Raw genomic sequence first — 16,608 nt, 5'->3', positions numbered from 1 at the left:
TATTTGTATGTTCAGTATTATTGTATTACGTACCATGTTCTGTTTAAAAATATTCATGTACAAGTATATATAAATTATAATGTTGATGCCATTAAGCAGAGGGGATGTAACAAAAGTACGAGTTTTTTTTTTACCTGTGTTTTTAATGTTCATATTTTTTAACCTGACAGGATGTGAACAACCGCCTGATCCAGGTAGCCACCACCGTGGCCCACGAGCTCGGACACAATTTGGGAATGGCTCATGATAACTACTCCTTCTGTAAATGTCCTGATGACAAGTGTATCATGGCTCCTACACAGGCAGGGTAAGTGTCAAAATCTGAGAATCAGAGCTCGGACACAATTTGGGAATGGCTCATGATAACTACTCCTTCTGTAAATGTCCTGATGACAAGTGCATCATGGCTCCTACACAGGCAGGGTAAGTGTCAAAACAAAGAAAAGGTTAGAATAAGAGCTGCTAATAACGAATTATGTTTATAAGGAAGTAAAATTGTCTGGCCCTGACACTTCGTTAAAAGCATGTTTTACTGAATAAAGTATGAAGTATGGATTTTCCTTATTCAATTTTCATAAAGTTTCGAATGGATTTAAAATTAAATCTTTTAAAATCTTACCTTAATATCAAATATTCAATTTAATATGTATTTTCTGTTTCAGTACCTCCCCGCCCACAAAGTGGTCTTCATGTTCCCGGATTGCCCTTGCTGAGAATTTTGAGATCGGTATGGACTACTGTCTGAAGAACAAACCAGACAAGTTGTTTGAGGGCCCCGTGTGTGGGAACGGCTTCGTGGAGCAGGGGGAGGAATGTGACTGCGGACTACAGGGGGTAATTCATTTGTGAATTAAGTAAAAACCAGTAGAGCTACAGTCTCATCAGAGACTCCTGGCTCTGGGGCCATATAACTTAGACAAACTCACTTTTGATTTCAATCTCACTTTAACCAAAGGAATATACTGTACAGGGGATTAATTTCACGGGTTGTAATTTTCACGTTTTTTTCTCATCTGACACGATCGCGGTTTCTTGAATTCGCGGAATCGGTTTATAATAAAAGTTACCTCCCTTGCCTATATACATTTAATCCATAACTAGGTACATGTAAATGACATCAATGAGAGTAATGTCTTTATTTCACGAACAACAGGGTAGGTTAATATAAAATTGTTAGTTATAAAAATAATACATGCAATTGACAATTGATTAAAACAAGTACAGTTTTCAAACGTCCTTGACGGTAAACGCAAATGACTTTCCTATATTATGCTGTTACGATGAGTTCATATACACCCTGAGACCTTCGACACAACGCGTCGAAAAACCACTGGACAGTATATAAAATTAATGTTTTAATGTAGGCCGACGATTGAAATAATATCCTTCCACATCTTCAGTAAGTTCGATAGTCATTTGAATGACTCTAAAAACCAAATTGTCGATAAAAAATGATATGCATGATAAATGCAGGTAACAAATACACGTGGTAACATAATTATATTAGTTTCGCACGGGTAATCAAAACCCGTGGCACACGTGTTTTGATTGAGTAAACACAGGTTATCATCTGCTGATTGGAATTAAAGTAAAGCGTGATAATTAAAATAACTGAATGACAAGTACTACATATGTACTCGTAATTACTGAAATGGTCAAGAACTGCACATACATGTATATAAACCTTCCGTAATCTATATATTCTCAAATTTCCAAATAAAACATGGAGATTATTGAAAATTTATTCACTGTTTCTTGAATTCACGGATTTATCAACATCGTGAATAAAGCGAATATTAACACCGCGAGTTATTTTCCCCCTATACAGTATAGCTAAAAAGTGAGACTGAGATCAAAAGTGAGCTCATCTAAGTTTTATGGCCACAGAGCCTGGTTTTAAAAAAAAAAGTGTTGTGTCAGAGAATTGTGTAGCAAATGAGGAAGAATTTGAGAACGTTTAATTAAAAAACAATAAAGTACATGCAATTTTCCTTGAATCGATAACATGCAAGAAGCTTTTGCTACATTGATTAAAAAAATCTACCCTTCAAATTTATTTTTATTTCATAATGAAATTTAAATTTCAAAACTTGACAAAGAATATAGATCCTCAATCAAACAATATTCTTTTTTGTAGGACTGTAAGACCACGTGTTGTAATCCTTCTACCTGTAAACTGTCACCAGGAGCTGTGTGTGCTACAGGAAAATGCTGTGATACCAACACGTGTACGGTAAGGATCAATTTACCGGGTATATATTTTAGTCAGCTATCTAATATGGCTTATAATGTGTTAATATTCTTGTACTTTATGCAGGCAAAAGATTTTTTATAATTATATGATTTTTGAAAGATACAGCTGCATTCAGATAAACTTTTTTTTCAGTTATCAATTTTTGTGATTCCATACAATTAGGCATTTAAAAGATATGGGATAAAATAATTTATCTATGACCCTGCATGGCCATAAAAAATTTAACACGAGCAGAAATCACCTACTGCACCTTGTAGTGAACTTAATGTTACCTGGAACAATCATAGAACAACTTTTCCTTGCAGTTGAAGCCGCGAGCCACCCTGTGTCGTGGAGCGTATGAGGAGTGTGATCTACCAGAGTTCTGTAACGGAGAGTCTGAGTATTGTCCATCTGATGTCTACAGGAAGAATGGGATAGAATGTGGCAATGGACAGGTAGGTACCAGTAAAAGAAAGGGAGGGGGAAAGAATGAAAGAGAATGGACTGATGCTAGCGCGCTTCATGAAAAATATGCCTGCGTGATTCACACACCAATAACTCACATGAAACTTAAAAACATTCCTTAAATAACCTTTCTGTCTAACTTAGCTGGGAATTTGTTTTACATGTAAATAAACATATTTCATTTGTTGTACACACACACTTTATTTTCATTTTTTCCAGTCTTACTGTTTGAATGGTACCTGTAAGACCCACACCGGACAGTGTCGTCTGCTGTGGGGAGCCACGGGGAGGGTGTCTGATCCTATATGTTTCCAGCATCTCAATGTCAATGGCTCTGAAACAGGGAATTGTGGGTACAATCTGAGGACCAATCGATTCACCCGCTGTGACAAAGAGTAAGCTTGCTCATATTTTCATGATTTTGTCTTTGATTAGTTCTTACAAATGAATTTTAGAAAGAAGATACTAACCCTTCAAACAAATACTGTAGATCAGTAAATTTTCGTGACACCTTATTTACATGAGATAGACATTAACTCTTTATCTGCTATTCTATATAATCTTAAGGAATACTATGTGCGAGAATGATATTTTTGCGAGCACATTGTCTCCCATAATTATGCAAAAATAAAGTTCTCACAAATAAAAAATGATTAAAAGTACACTTACACTGTATGTTTTAACCCTAGTGGTTCTTAGTTCAAGTACTGTATCATCACACCCTATTTCTCACTTTTTGCCAGCAGTGATGTGATGTGTGGTCTCTTACATTGCGTCCATCTGAACGAGAAGCTCATGTTTTGGAGGGAAACTTTGGCCATTGCCACCCCGGCTTCCTTCTTACAGAAAGGGTCAAAGGTCTACGTGTGTCGCTCTGCCACACTGGATGTGGGACTCAACATGCCCGACCCAGGGCAGGTACCAGATGGGGCCAAGTGTGGACATAACAAGGTAAGTAGTACAGTAAATCACAAAGTTCACCACAGAGATAGTGCTTCCAGATATGGGTATACTGTATTCAGGGTTATTTTCGATCCATGTTATTTCCGCACTTTCACACTTGGAAACAATTTTGCACCATTTTAAATTTGCCCAGTCACGGTTTTGTTTAAAAAATTATACTGTGTTCTTTAAGTTTGCCTCATTTTAAATTCGCCCACCTGTAAGTAGGGCAATAGGGCAAAAATAAAATGGGGGTGAAATTTTCCCTGTATATAGAAACTTTTACATCTTCTCTGACAAACAATACTCTGATGTTAGGTCACACAATTCTTGTATGTATATGCATATGTGTACTCAGGTAGCTACAAGACTTTACAAGTTTACTCGGGTTTAACAAGGATAAAACAATCTTGGTGTTTAATTACAGATATGCTACAACCATAAATGCACATCACTAGCCAGGATACCTTCAAGAGAATGTCCAGATTGTCACACTAATGGGGTAATTTCTGGGTTTTATTTTGTCTCTACAATAAGTTCTGTATTAATGTAAAACAATATTAGAATTCTACAGGTTTAATTTTGTAACTGAATACTATTTAATAGCAATAATTAGATGACCATTATACTCATTTGTAAGCAGGGGTATTATTTAGTGAGCTCAGTGCTCACAGTACTTCTTAGTTTGTTTTAAAAATAGTATTGTTATGGCATAAAACTTAAAGTATATATTGTCTGGATATATCTTGTTCATGTATTATCTGACTGTGTTACAAATGTCCACTATATATTTTAGGTGTGTAATAGTATTGGTCAGTGTCATTGTAATGAGGGATTCAGCCCCCCTTTTTGTGATGCGCCAGGTTATGGAGGCAGTTTACACAGTGGTCCAATCAAAATCAAAGGTAGGTCCTAGACTCCGCCCACTCACGGTAATAGCAACTGTTGTGTATATTGAGGTATTAACAAAATACATACTAACCAATAATAATTCCACTGCCACAGGATTATTTTTATACATGCATGGCACATTGCTGCCAAACTCAGATCAGTGGGTGCATATGTTGACATGGAAATCAAAAAGAAACACCTTTGTTATACTGGTTTTACAAAGAAAACTTAGACAAAATGATGAAAAGTGTCATCAAGCCCTAAACAGAAATTGTTGAAATAACAAATGAATGTACCTATCATTGACTTTGGATGTAAATTGCTGCATGTGCAATGTAAAAGCTAACCAGAACTGATATACATGTACTGTGAAATCACATATTTTTGTGGGGGCAAATTTTCGAGGTTTAAGAAAAAAATGTTGATCTGTGGGGATTTGATTTTGTGGTTGGGGAAGTGTTGAGTAGTAATGCTTATAAAATTTTGCATTTCGTGGTAGACCTGAATTTGTAGGTCTCTCCATATCTCAGAAACAACAAAAATTAAACCCTCACGAAAATTATTGATTTCACAGTATGTATTAAATTTTTAAAAGATAACAAGAATTTTTTGAATAGGTGAAAACAATGGCTCCCTGATTCCCTGATGAGGTGATACTCCGTTAGAGATGGACCTCTAAATATGACATTTTTCCCAAAACGTTAACTTTTAGCTACATTGTAGATAAGAATTCTGGTAATGATTTCTTTTCAGACTGGCATGGAGGAAAAACCGCTCTATCTAAAGATGTTCATTCAATGGATTCTTTTTATTGTGCCGTCATTTTTGGGACACTTTTACCAATAATAATTCTAACAGTGCTTATTGTTTGGCAATATCGTACAAATAAATCTGTGATAAAATAAAACCATTGCCAAAATATAAATAAGATTTTTGATTATTCTCTCATTTCTTTCATAAATAGAACTTCTAGAAGTTGGAATAAAAAAAATAAGTAAAAAAAATTTAGCATGAAAGTCTTGGAGTAATTCATTTTACGTGTATAAAGGTCAGTGTAAATTTCGAGTGATTTACATGTAGCTAGAAAAAGAGACTCGTTTCTTAGTAGTTGAAGCATATTTAGCTAACCAACATTGATAACATATTTGCTTAAACTGACGCTACTTTTAATCTTTAGCTTTGAGCTATAAAATCAAAACATGACTTATTACTTGAAGGAAGGTCAGTTTTTAATTTCGAGTGATTTAGTTAGAAAAACAGACCCATTCCTTATTATTTGAAGTATTTTTAGCTAACCAACATTGATAACATATTTGCTTAAAATGTGGCTACTTTTAATCTTTAGCTTTGAGCTATAAAATCAAAACATCCTATCTGTACATTTAACTGGTAGTTACTACCATCAAATAATTGATAGTTGCTGTAAAATTGTGAATTTAAATTCAGTTTGAGGAGATTTTGTTTTTATATTAATGAAATAACAAGTTTTTAATTATCTATTTCAATCATACATAGTGGATATTAAGTGGATGCGTAAGTTACACATTGTGTCGTTATTTCAGATTATTTGCTTTATGAGAAATCCTGCTTATACAGCTCATGCTTCATGCCCCCCTAGTGTCGGACTACTGTAGATCATTCAATTTTTTGCAAAACCTTATTTTTTGTGAGATTGACATTTTTTTATCAAAACAAAATTATCACAAATCGTTACTGCTCTATGGCTGCATTTCATTTCCGGAATTTTTAGTAATTATCAACTTTTCATTTCCGACATTTTTCAGATTTTACCTTTTTACCTTTAGTAACAAAGACTTAACCTATGAAAAATTTAAAGGAATGCATAATAAATAAATCATTGAAATCCAATTTCTGCGTTTTTGTAAATTTATCAATGAAACGACTGTCGCATAATGTAGGCAACTGCTTGAATTGAAGTTTGAGAGGTTGACTCAATGTTTACTGAATTACTCTGCGCAGATGTAAAGCAGAAAAAATAAAGTTCAGTGTAATAAATGTGTTATCAACTGGAGTAAAAACTGGATTAGCGTCCATCAAGTGTCTTGGACATAAGTTTGGTGCTGTCACTGACATTTATTTTAGTGCACATTAAATGAGGTGAAAAAGTTGTATGTTCATTGAATACTTTAACCTAGACTCAGTGCTAAATGTATGCATATATGTATATAATAAATAGATTTTTGAAAATATATTTAAATTGCCGCATAGGTAAATTCTGGAAATGAAAACAAAATTATGTCGGAAATGAAAACAAAAAATGTCGGAAATGAAATAAAATGATGTCGGAAATGCTATGCAGATTTCCAGAAATGAAATGCAGTGTGCTCTACATAATGTTATTTACATAAGATTGATATTTTGTGTGCGCACTGTTTCACATAAATTATGAGGAAATAAAGTTCCCCTGAATAAAAAGTGATTTACAGTATGTTATTATAGCACACGTTTTATATTTACCGTATTTATTTTTTAATCGTCAAGTGAGCTTTTCTGATCAAAATTTGTCCGTTGTCTGTCGTTGTCGTTGTCTTAGTTGTTGTCGTCGTTCTCGTCGTTTTCGTCGTCGTAAACTTTTCACATTTTCATCTTCTTCTCAAGAACCACTGGGCCAATTTCAACAAAACTTGGCACAAAGTATCCTTGGGTAAAGGGGATTCAAGTTTGTTCAAATGAAGGGCCACGCCCTTTTCCAAGGGGAGATAATCATGAATTTGTTAAAAATTAATGGCATTTAAAAAAAAATCTTCTTCTCCAGAACCGCTGGGCCAGGAAAGATACAACTCATGTGGAAGCATCCTCAGGTAGTGTGGATTCAAGTTTGTTCAAATCATGACCCCCGGGGCAAAGGTGGGGCCAAAATGGCCGACCCAAGCTTTACATAGGAATATATAGGAAAAATCTTTAAAAATCTTCTTCTCCAGTACCACTGGGCCAGGAAAGATGAAACTCATGTGGAAGCATCCTCAGGTAGTGTGGATTCAAGTTTGTTCGAATCATGACCCCCGGGGCAAGGGTGGGGCCAAAATGGCCGACCCAAGTTTTACATAGGAATATATAGGAAAAATCTTTAAAAATCTTCTTCTCCAGAACCACTGGGCCAGGAAAAATGAAACTCATGTGGAAGCATCCTCAGGTAGAGCAGATTCAAGTTTGTTTAAATCATGACCCCCGGGGCAAAGGTGGGGCCAAAATGGCCGACCCAAGTTTTACATAGGAATATATATGAAAAATCTTTAAAAATCTTCTTCTCCAGTACCACTGGGCCAGGAAAGATGAAACTCATGTGGAAGCTTCCTCAGGTAGTGTGGATTCAAGTTTGTTCAAATCATGACCCCCGGGGCAAGGGTGGGGCCAAAATGGCCGACCCAAGTTTTACATAGGAATATATAGGAAAAATCTTTAAAAATCTTCTTCTCCAGACCCACTGGGCCAGGAAAGATGAAACTCATGTGGAATCATCCTCAGGTAGAGCAGATTCAAGTTTGTTCAAATCATGACCCCCGGGGCAAAGGTGGGGCCAAAATGGCCGACCCAAGTTTTACATAGGAATATATAGGAAAAATCTTTAAAAATCTTCTTCTCCAGAACCACTGGACCAGGAAAGATGACACTCATGTGGAAGCATCCTCAGGTAGTGTAGATTCAAGTTTGTTCAAATCATGACCCCCGGGGCAAGGGTGGGACCAAAATGGCCGACCCAAGTTTTACATAGGAATATATAGGAAAAATCTTTAAAAATCTTCTTCTCCAGAACCACTGGGCCAGGAAAGATGAAACTCATGTGGAATCATCCTCAGGTAGTGTAGATTCAAGTTTGTTCAAATCATGACCCCCGGGGCTAGGGTGGGGCCAAAATGGCCGACCCAAGTTTTACACAGGGATATATAGGGAAACCTTTTAAAATCTTCTTTTCAAGTACCTCAAAGCTATGATTAGTGATATTTACATGGAATCATCCTCAGGTAGTGTAGATTCTAGTTTGTTCAAATGATGAACGCCTGGAGGGGGGGTGGAGTAAATTCAAGCCTGATGTGCTCATGTGAGCGCTGTGGCCCCTGGGCCTCTTGTTTGTTGGTGATGGTGGTGCATGATTTCAGTATTTCAATTTTTTTTTTGCCATTTTAAAATATGTTGTTAAATGCAAAAACTTTAATTTTAATGATCAGATAATTTTACAAGGACATTTATTGCTCAAAAAGAGTCCATTATTTTATATGATCAGAGTTAAATATGTACATTTATTTTTAGACAACAATGACCTACTTATTGGGCTGCTGGTGACCTTTGCTATGATAATCGTGTTTGGATGTCTGGCCTTCATTGCATTCTACTACAGGGAATCCATAAAGAAATGGTGGATAAATCACCCAGGGGACCTCAAGTTCAGGTGAGTTCTAACAATGTTATAGCAGGTTAAATTTCTGCACTTTGTTTCATGAGTTCCTGACTGAAACTGTGACATGAATATGTGCCATGATTGTAGTGTTTTAATTTTTTCTTCTTTAAACAGGTATGCAAGTACATATCATACCATCTTTGAAATATCAATAATATAATGTGAAGTAAAAATGAAGAATGTTGGTTTAAATTGAATTTTTTTAAATACATATTGTATTTAATTTGACAGAGTACCATGCTTTTCACTTTCATCTTGGAAACGACCATCAAACGGACGTGCAGGAGGAGCAGCTGTGAACAGAAATCCAAATATTCCGAGAGATATTTCAACGCCTGTGTTTCAGAGCACCACCGCTACTCAGTCTCGTAATAAGACAATTAAACCAGAGACCAGTCCTGAAAAAGTTGCACTGAAACCTCAGTCCAAATCCAAAACACCACTTCCCAGACCAGATCTACCCAAATTCTTCAAGAGAGCGGAGAAACAGGAACCCGACTCTGCCACGTATCAAAATGTCGCTGTAAAATTGCCTCCAAACCAGAGCAAACAACAAGAATCCTCCTTTCAAGAAGTTAAATTAAATCCTGTCCCATCAGATACTAAAGAATCCAAGTCCATATTTTCCAAGTTCTCCAGAAAAACTTCTAAAAGTGAGGAAAGCAAGAAATTGGAGGAAAAGGGCCAGCCACCTACATTTACCCCTTCCTCAAGGCCCATTGTAAAGCCGGGAACCAAAGCAGTGTCAAAGCAACCAACCACTGCATTGAAACCAACACCACCAGCATCTGCTCTTAAACCAACCGGATCAGCTGCTGCACTTAAACCAACTGGATCAGCAGGTGCTCTTAAGCCAACGGGATCAGCAGGTGCACTCAAACCAACCGGATCAGCAGCTGCACTCAAGCCAACCGGATCGGCAGGTGCACTTAAACCATCATCACCAGCCCCTGCATTAAAACCAGTCATCAGACAGAATTCTAACCCTTCAAACCCATCAGTGACAAGACAAGATTCCAATTCCTCTGGAAGTGGAGTTGCAATGCGCAAAGAGCGTGTATCCCGTGAAATTTCAAACCCTGTGCTTATCAGCACAACAGACAGACGATCTCAAGCTTTTGTTCAAGATAAGAAAGATGGTCAGTTAGTGCCACCGGTTCCGGCTCATTCGAACCGGAGTAGCTCGAGCAGTAGCAGCAGTAATGGGAAGTCTCCTTCCAGACCAAAGTCAATGCCAATGCAGGCTCAAAAACTAGCATTCCTTGGGGAACAGAATCAGAAAGCTGCAGAGGAACCTATCAAGTCCCCTCAAAGACCTCCTCCTAGCTATGAGGAGTACCTTAAAAACAAAGGTCCTGCAGACAGAAAGGGAGGGCGATCACCCAAACTTGGAGCTGAGGTGAATGATGAAGTGACATTTCCATTAGCTAAGAATAGAAATCCGGTTTCTAAATTTGGAAGTAATTTAAAGGAAGAACCTTCCAGAAAACCACTCTTACCGAAAGTGAAATCCACCGGTCAAATGATAGAGCGAGGGGATTCCAATGGAAGGAGACCCAAACCATCCCGGTCTCCTCCAAAGCCGGGAATGAAATTACCCAAGAAACCAGCACAGGCAAGCTCATCTTTAGAGAAAACAGACTCTTTTGAAAAAGTGCAGGAAGCTCCTGCCGTAGCTCATATAAAAGCTATGTTTGATTCCATGGACGTGGGCAAGAAATCGGTGTTTGGTTCGGACAGTTCACTTGGTCAAGTGGGAACCAAATCTCAACCAGTAACCGGTGACACAAGACCAAAACCTTCACCCAAACCAGGATCTGGTTCAAAGATTCGGAGTGTTAATGTATAAGTTCTTTGTGATATGATAGAGTTATAGGGTGCCATTTCAATTGAGAGAGAGATCGATAACTTGTTGATGTCTGCCTGAAAATGTTGTTGGGTCACTTGAGGGTCAGAATGGACCTAATGCTATCTGTCTTTGTTCATCATGCCAACAAATGTAATCCATAGGCTTTAACACATTCAAAATCTCTTCTCTGAAACTGCTGGGACATATAGAAACAAAATGATTTAATTACAGGGCATCTTTAAAGTAAATGATGCCAGTTTCAAACCTTAAACCTTATTTTTCATCTGTTTTTCCGTTAAGAATGGGACAAACATGTGCAGGTTAAAAGCAGTTTTCCACAGTTCAATTGTTTCTTTATAATGATGATGCAATAAGCATATATTTACTTTCTAAAACTTGTATACAGATGTGAATCGCACATTTTTCGAAAAAATATCTTGCATGTACTTAACAGTATGTAGGCTGTATAAATTCTTGCCAAAGCACTGGCTTGCTCAGCCTTTAACATTGGTAAAGATGGCAATAGTTGTTGCAAAATACTCAGATGTACATGATGTATCATTTATGATTATTGACACCTGATAGTTTAGGTTACAAAAATCTGCAGTCACATATAGAAACTAGATAACAGTAATTATGGTAACTGAAACAATTGAATTTATTATAAGAATTAGAAAAGAAATTTTATTCTTTGCATCTCAAAGCAAACATTGATTTGTCACTACGCATTTTTATAGACAATACTCAATTATACCTATTTGCTCTGAATTTTTCAGATAACAGGTGCTTTATATTAATTTGCAATACCTCATTAAAAGAAATTGAATCAAATTTCAAGGAGACACAATATTTATTTTTTCGCTTTCTGCTGGTCAGACATAGTTGCTTTGCTTATACAAACGGTTTCCAAATTTTTTTTGGTTGGGAATAAACAATAGTCTTGAATTATTTTATAGTTAAATCTTTTTTCTATTTGAAGTGAATATACATCTTATACCCATGTATTCCAATTATGTTCTAATTAAGAGATTTAAGCAATGTAGATCTATACAGTAAAACTCGTTTAGTACGAACACGGATATAGCGAATTCACGAATATAGCGAAGTTTTTCTGGGTCCCCAGCAAAATTCTTAACAAATCTTTGTAAAATTTTACGGTAATAACGAACTCTGATATAACGAATTTACGGATATAGCGAACTGATTTTGAGTCCCATTGAGGTTAAATATAATAACATTTACATCTTTTATAACGAACTTTCAAAGATTATCATAAATTGATAACTTGAACTGAACTTATTTCCTTTTAGCATTTGTATATAAAATTCAATTCATAATAAAACTTAAGTTATCGAAGATATGTTTTTGTAATATTTGCTTCCCTAACATATTTGGTAGAAATACTTGAAGGAAAACATGCATATTGCGAATTCGCTATAATGGTATACGAATTCGTTATACGGGCATAACGAATTACGGATAAAGCGAATTAAATTCACAGGCCCCAAGGACTTCGCTATATCCGAGTTTTACTGTATTAGCAAAAACTATATCCCTCCATGATATTTATGTATGCACAGTTTGTGATAGTGTTATAGTATATTGTAACTTTATTATTTTAACCCATTCCTTTGAGAGATTTTTTTTTTGTATTCTATGAGATTTTTTTGTTGCATACTATATGTTTTATAGCATCTGAGAGAGAGAGAGGGAGAGAGAGAGAGAATTATATAAACATTGACGTGATCATGTGCCTTTTGATTTCTTATAGAAATTAACACTCATTTTTGTTTTAAATACCAATTTTTTAAGATGATGACTGTTATGAGAATTGAGATTTTCGACAATTTTTTCTTTAATTTTTACATAGCTCACAGTTTTCTTGCCATTATAATACCAGTAGATGTCCCCAGGGTTTTAGTATAGATACATACGTATTCTGTATTTATCCTCCTTCTGTAATGTTCTCAATTTTATGTCATATTTTTGCACTGCAACTATAAATAACTACAGCATTGGTAAAGTTGATTGTCAGGGGTGAGTTGGCATTATTTTAGGCAGCAAATTAATAGTGAAATTATATACCTATTAATAATGATTATCGTACATAGAAACTTACCTGGTACTTAAGCAATATACAAAACATTCGTTCACCATTAATACTGTAAACGTATTATATTTGGCTGTGTACTTGTATTCTTTATAGCGCCTTTTGCGGAAAGAAACTTCTGCTAAATCAAGTATAAGGCTAAATGTCTTGCACATATATACATGAATAAGAACATAAAGGTATGCGCTAAATCAAATCCACACTAAAAAAAATTGATTTCCACCAAATATCTATCAAACATGCCAAATACAATACATTTACAGTAATAACTGTATTTTATACTGTTGACTTCAATATCTCAAACAATGGATACTTCAAACTGATTTGGAAGTCCCAACCACTTATTTTTTAGTTGGACGTACCGGGTATTTTACCTCAAATATCTCAAAAGTTTTTTCTTGGTACCCTGAAGTTGGAGATAATGAGGTTTGTCTATAAAAATAATTGCGATGGAATTGTTTCATTTATGGTCATGAGTCCCCAAACATACATGTATAATGATGCTCATTAATTATCTGTGCGTTTGCTAAATGCAAAAATTTGTCAATGTGTCTGTCATTCCATTGTTAAAATCATAACTTTATCTCGCTTTATTTTATTCTTTGTTATAAATGTTCTATTTTTAAAATCCACTGCTTTTTCTGAGAAAAAATGACTTTAAATGATTATAGTTTCTTGCCTTTGAACATGCTACTTTTCAAGATTAAGTTTAAGCTTTGAGTTTTAAATTTTAGATTTTAGAACAGATGTTCTCTTTGGATTACATGAATGTATTTATGTTTTGAATTCATACAAGAAATATGTGCAACAGGTATTACACATAAAAGAGTATATCATGAAAATGATATCAGAGGGGAGATACTTTTGTTTTTTGTTTATTTTTAGAGGAGATCCATTTATCTACACTCAAATGAGAATTAAACAATACAAAAACAAATTTTCTCTGTTTTATTTACTGGCATCGATTTATACATTGTATTGTATACATTGAACAACATGTACACTGTATCAGCTTATAGTCAAATGCAGTGTTGAAAATTTTAACTGTTTAACAAGGTCATTGCAAAACGGAGCATCAACTCATAAACATCATGCTTTTACCTATAAGACAGCAACATTGATCCTGATGCCAATTATGTCTCTTCCATTTTGAACAAGGACAAATTAACACAAACACACAGGCTTTTTACTGTATCCTCTCCAACTCTGTTGCGAGGGGGTAATAATCTAAGAAATGTTTGAAAAACGCATGTCCCCCCAAAATGTGACTAACTTTCAATTTAAAAGATGATAGGGATAACAAATGGTCAAATACTAGTTGGGGGCAAACAGTTTTAAGATATTTATCTCTGTCATACCTTAATATCTCTTCACAGAGGGTACCAGTGTACCAAAATTGATCTCTGTTAAGGGTCTGAAGGTCTGAAGATATTGAGCTGAAAATATCTAGTTATGTCTTAGTGTCTGCATCATTTGGACTTGTGTCTGTAAAATCAACAGGAGTCATTAATTTACTGAGGGAAATCAGAGTACAAAGTCAGATGCTTGTCGAGCAAAGAGTTCTGGAGATACTGAGCAGTCATTGTCTTCCTTTCTTCAGATTGATCCTTGACCTTTGACCTAAAAATAGAGAAGTTTGATTTTTGACTGTGTGACCTCTATAAAATATACAGTGGTCATACTTACCCTAGGGGAAGCCAGTGTACCAAGTTTGATGATTTGCAAACAAAGGATTCTCAAGATACTGAAAGGTCAATATTTTCCTAGGTCCAGTTTTACTGTTGACCTTTTGACCTTGACCTAGTGATCTCATGTGCAATAGGGGCCATGTACTCTTGGATATAGTGTACAGCTTGTTATCTGGCAGTGTATCAAGTTTGATATCTGTCAAGAAAAGGGTTCTCCATATATTGAGTGGTCAGTATCTTTCTGTGTCCAGTAAGACACATGACTAATTGTCAGATTTGGGTACCTGAAAATTATTTGGGCTACAGTATCTAAGAGACACAAATGTACCAAATTCTCTCTCTCTCTCTCTCTCTCTCTCTCTCTCTCTCTCTTGATCTGGTCAGTTCTAGCCATACATATATACCAACCGACATGTGCAAAGAAACATGTCGCCCTTTTTCTTCAAAGAGACATAAGAATAAGGGGACAATCATTTGATTCTGGGAGGGGGGCTAGCAAAATATTTGGAGTCAGATCAATATTTTCATTCCAGTCAAGGACAAATTACTGAGTATTTATTTTCGAAGTGATAAAGAACAATATTCTTCCTCACTAAAAAATAGCTTCAGAAGAAAAAAAAAAACAACTCCATCTCGCGAGCCAAGTGTCCGATTCGTTTACTCTCATCTCTCCGGTGAGGGTCAACGAATCGGACACTTGGCTGGTGAAGATGCCCAAACCCTATGTTGGGAAAGAGGAAGCTCTATAGTCAAGGACAGATTATTGAATATTTGTCAGTCAAGGACAAATTATCTATTGTCAACATTATTTATTTCCAAACTCTGTCAGACCCCCACCTCAGAATTGCATGGTCTTCTGCTAATTTTAAAGAAAAACTTCCATGTAAATCCTTCAGAAAATGGGCTTTTAACAACGTTCTGGAAATCAGATGTCAGATGCTACTTTGAAAATGTTTACATAATAAATCACCAGGTGTGTCTATCTTTTCCAGTTTCCATATCTGTAAGTGTTTAGTACGAAATCATCACGAAAATTGTTTCAATTTTTGGGTGGGAAATGTTGCAGGAACAGCTAGGGGAAGGGAGGCCATTTATGCATTTTTAAAAATAAAGAATAATGCATTTTATACACGAATTTATTTGAACCCCTCCCCAAAAAGTTCAATTCCTGATTCTCTGAAAGGCAATATTAGTCAAGTTTTAATAAAGTATTAAACTGTGTACGTTGTGTTTGTGCTTAATAACTTAATTACGGTGTTTCGTTAAAACAAAATTAATTCATAATTTTAATATTATTTCATATAAATAACATGATTATAGACGTAAACTAAAGTCTAGAAAGAATATCATTGTCCACGGTTTGTTTGTAATACCTTCAATCAATGAAAGTGTTTTGTCAATTATTTGAGTTTTAATTTTGAACTCAAGAAAAGTTAGTAACGAAAGTTTGGTATGAAATACATGTATAACTTTATAAATTCACATATTTAGTTCATTGCTGTGCAGCATTGTTTTTTGAAGGGGGGGGGGGGGGGTAGAGAGAGAAAAATCAGCTTATCCGCTGGGGCCAGCCCTCTCTCCTCCCAATGCTTCGTGTCTATACTTGGCCCCATAAAATAATTATTCATAAAATATTTATTTTCTAAATTAAGGACAGATGATGCCAACAAAAAATGGATGCCTGGATTGGTATATATTTTCTGGCTTAATTTCATTTAAAATGATTCAAACAATAAATTTCTAAAATACAAAGAAATTGTAAACCTTCTGGGACGTTAAAAGTTCTGCCTCTCTGAAACCATATCCTTATTAATCTATACAAATATTTTTTAGTTCAAATGCCATTTTTGTGAATAAAAAAATAATTAAAAACTACGAAGTGAAACCCATTCATTTTACTCATTAATACATAACTCAAGTTGTTATTTTTTAAAGCTCCGTTAAAATTTGCATCGAGTTCGTTGTACATGTGTACAAATATTCGTTTTTGATAAATTTTGTTTTCCAATC

General features: G+C 35.4%; 1 protein-coding gene across 3 annotated transcripts in view; it reads left to right on the top strand.

The window, feature by feature from the left end:
* Nucleotides 1-11,844, top strand: part of LOC134235437 (disintegrin and metalloproteinase domain-containing protein 12-like) — a 36,051-nt gene extending 24,207 nt beyond the window's left edge. For 2 of the 3 annotated variants that reach the window (XM_062717569.1, XM_062717571.1), the window contains exons 12-21: nucleotides 171-307; nucleotides 663-834; nucleotides 2,138-2,233; nucleotides 2,560-2,691; nucleotides 2,921-3,096; nucleotides 3,445-3,652; nucleotides 4,071-4,145; nucleotides 4,440-4,548; nucleotides 8,804-8,942; nucleotides 9,183-11,844. In XM_062717569.1, the coding sequence (XP_062573553.1) occupies nucleotides 171-307; nucleotides 663-834; nucleotides 2,138-2,233; nucleotides 2,560-2,691; nucleotides 2,921-3,096; nucleotides 3,445-3,652; nucleotides 4,071-4,145; nucleotides 4,440-4,548; nucleotides 8,804-8,942; nucleotides 9,183-10,800 (2,862 nt within the window). In that variant the 3' untranslated portion in view covers nucleotides 10,801-11,844. The remainder of the gene's footprint in view (nucleotides 1-170; nucleotides 308-662; nucleotides 835-2,137; nucleotides 2,234-2,559; nucleotides 2,692-2,920; nucleotides 3,097-3,444; nucleotides 3,653-4,070; nucleotides 4,146-4,439; nucleotides 4,549-8,803; nucleotides 8,943-9,182) is intronic. The other variant, XM_062717570.1, reaches the window with a different exon arrangement.
* The last annotated feature ends 4,764 nt before the right edge of the window (nucleotides 11,845-16,608 follow it).

This window comes from Saccostrea cucullata, unplaced genomic scaffold, assembly GCF_032062105.1.
Source record: "Saccostrea cucullata isolate Sc308-1 unplaced genomic scaffold, CSIRO_AGI_Scuc_v1 ctg446, whole genome shotgun sequence".
Classification (NCBI taxonomy): domain Eukaryota; kingdom Metazoa; phylum Mollusca; class Bivalvia; order Ostreida; family Ostreidae; genus Saccostrea; species Saccostrea cuccullata.
The sequence above is the reverse complement of the archived record's forward strand: the minus strand, read 5'-3'. Positions and strand labels throughout refer to the sequence as shown.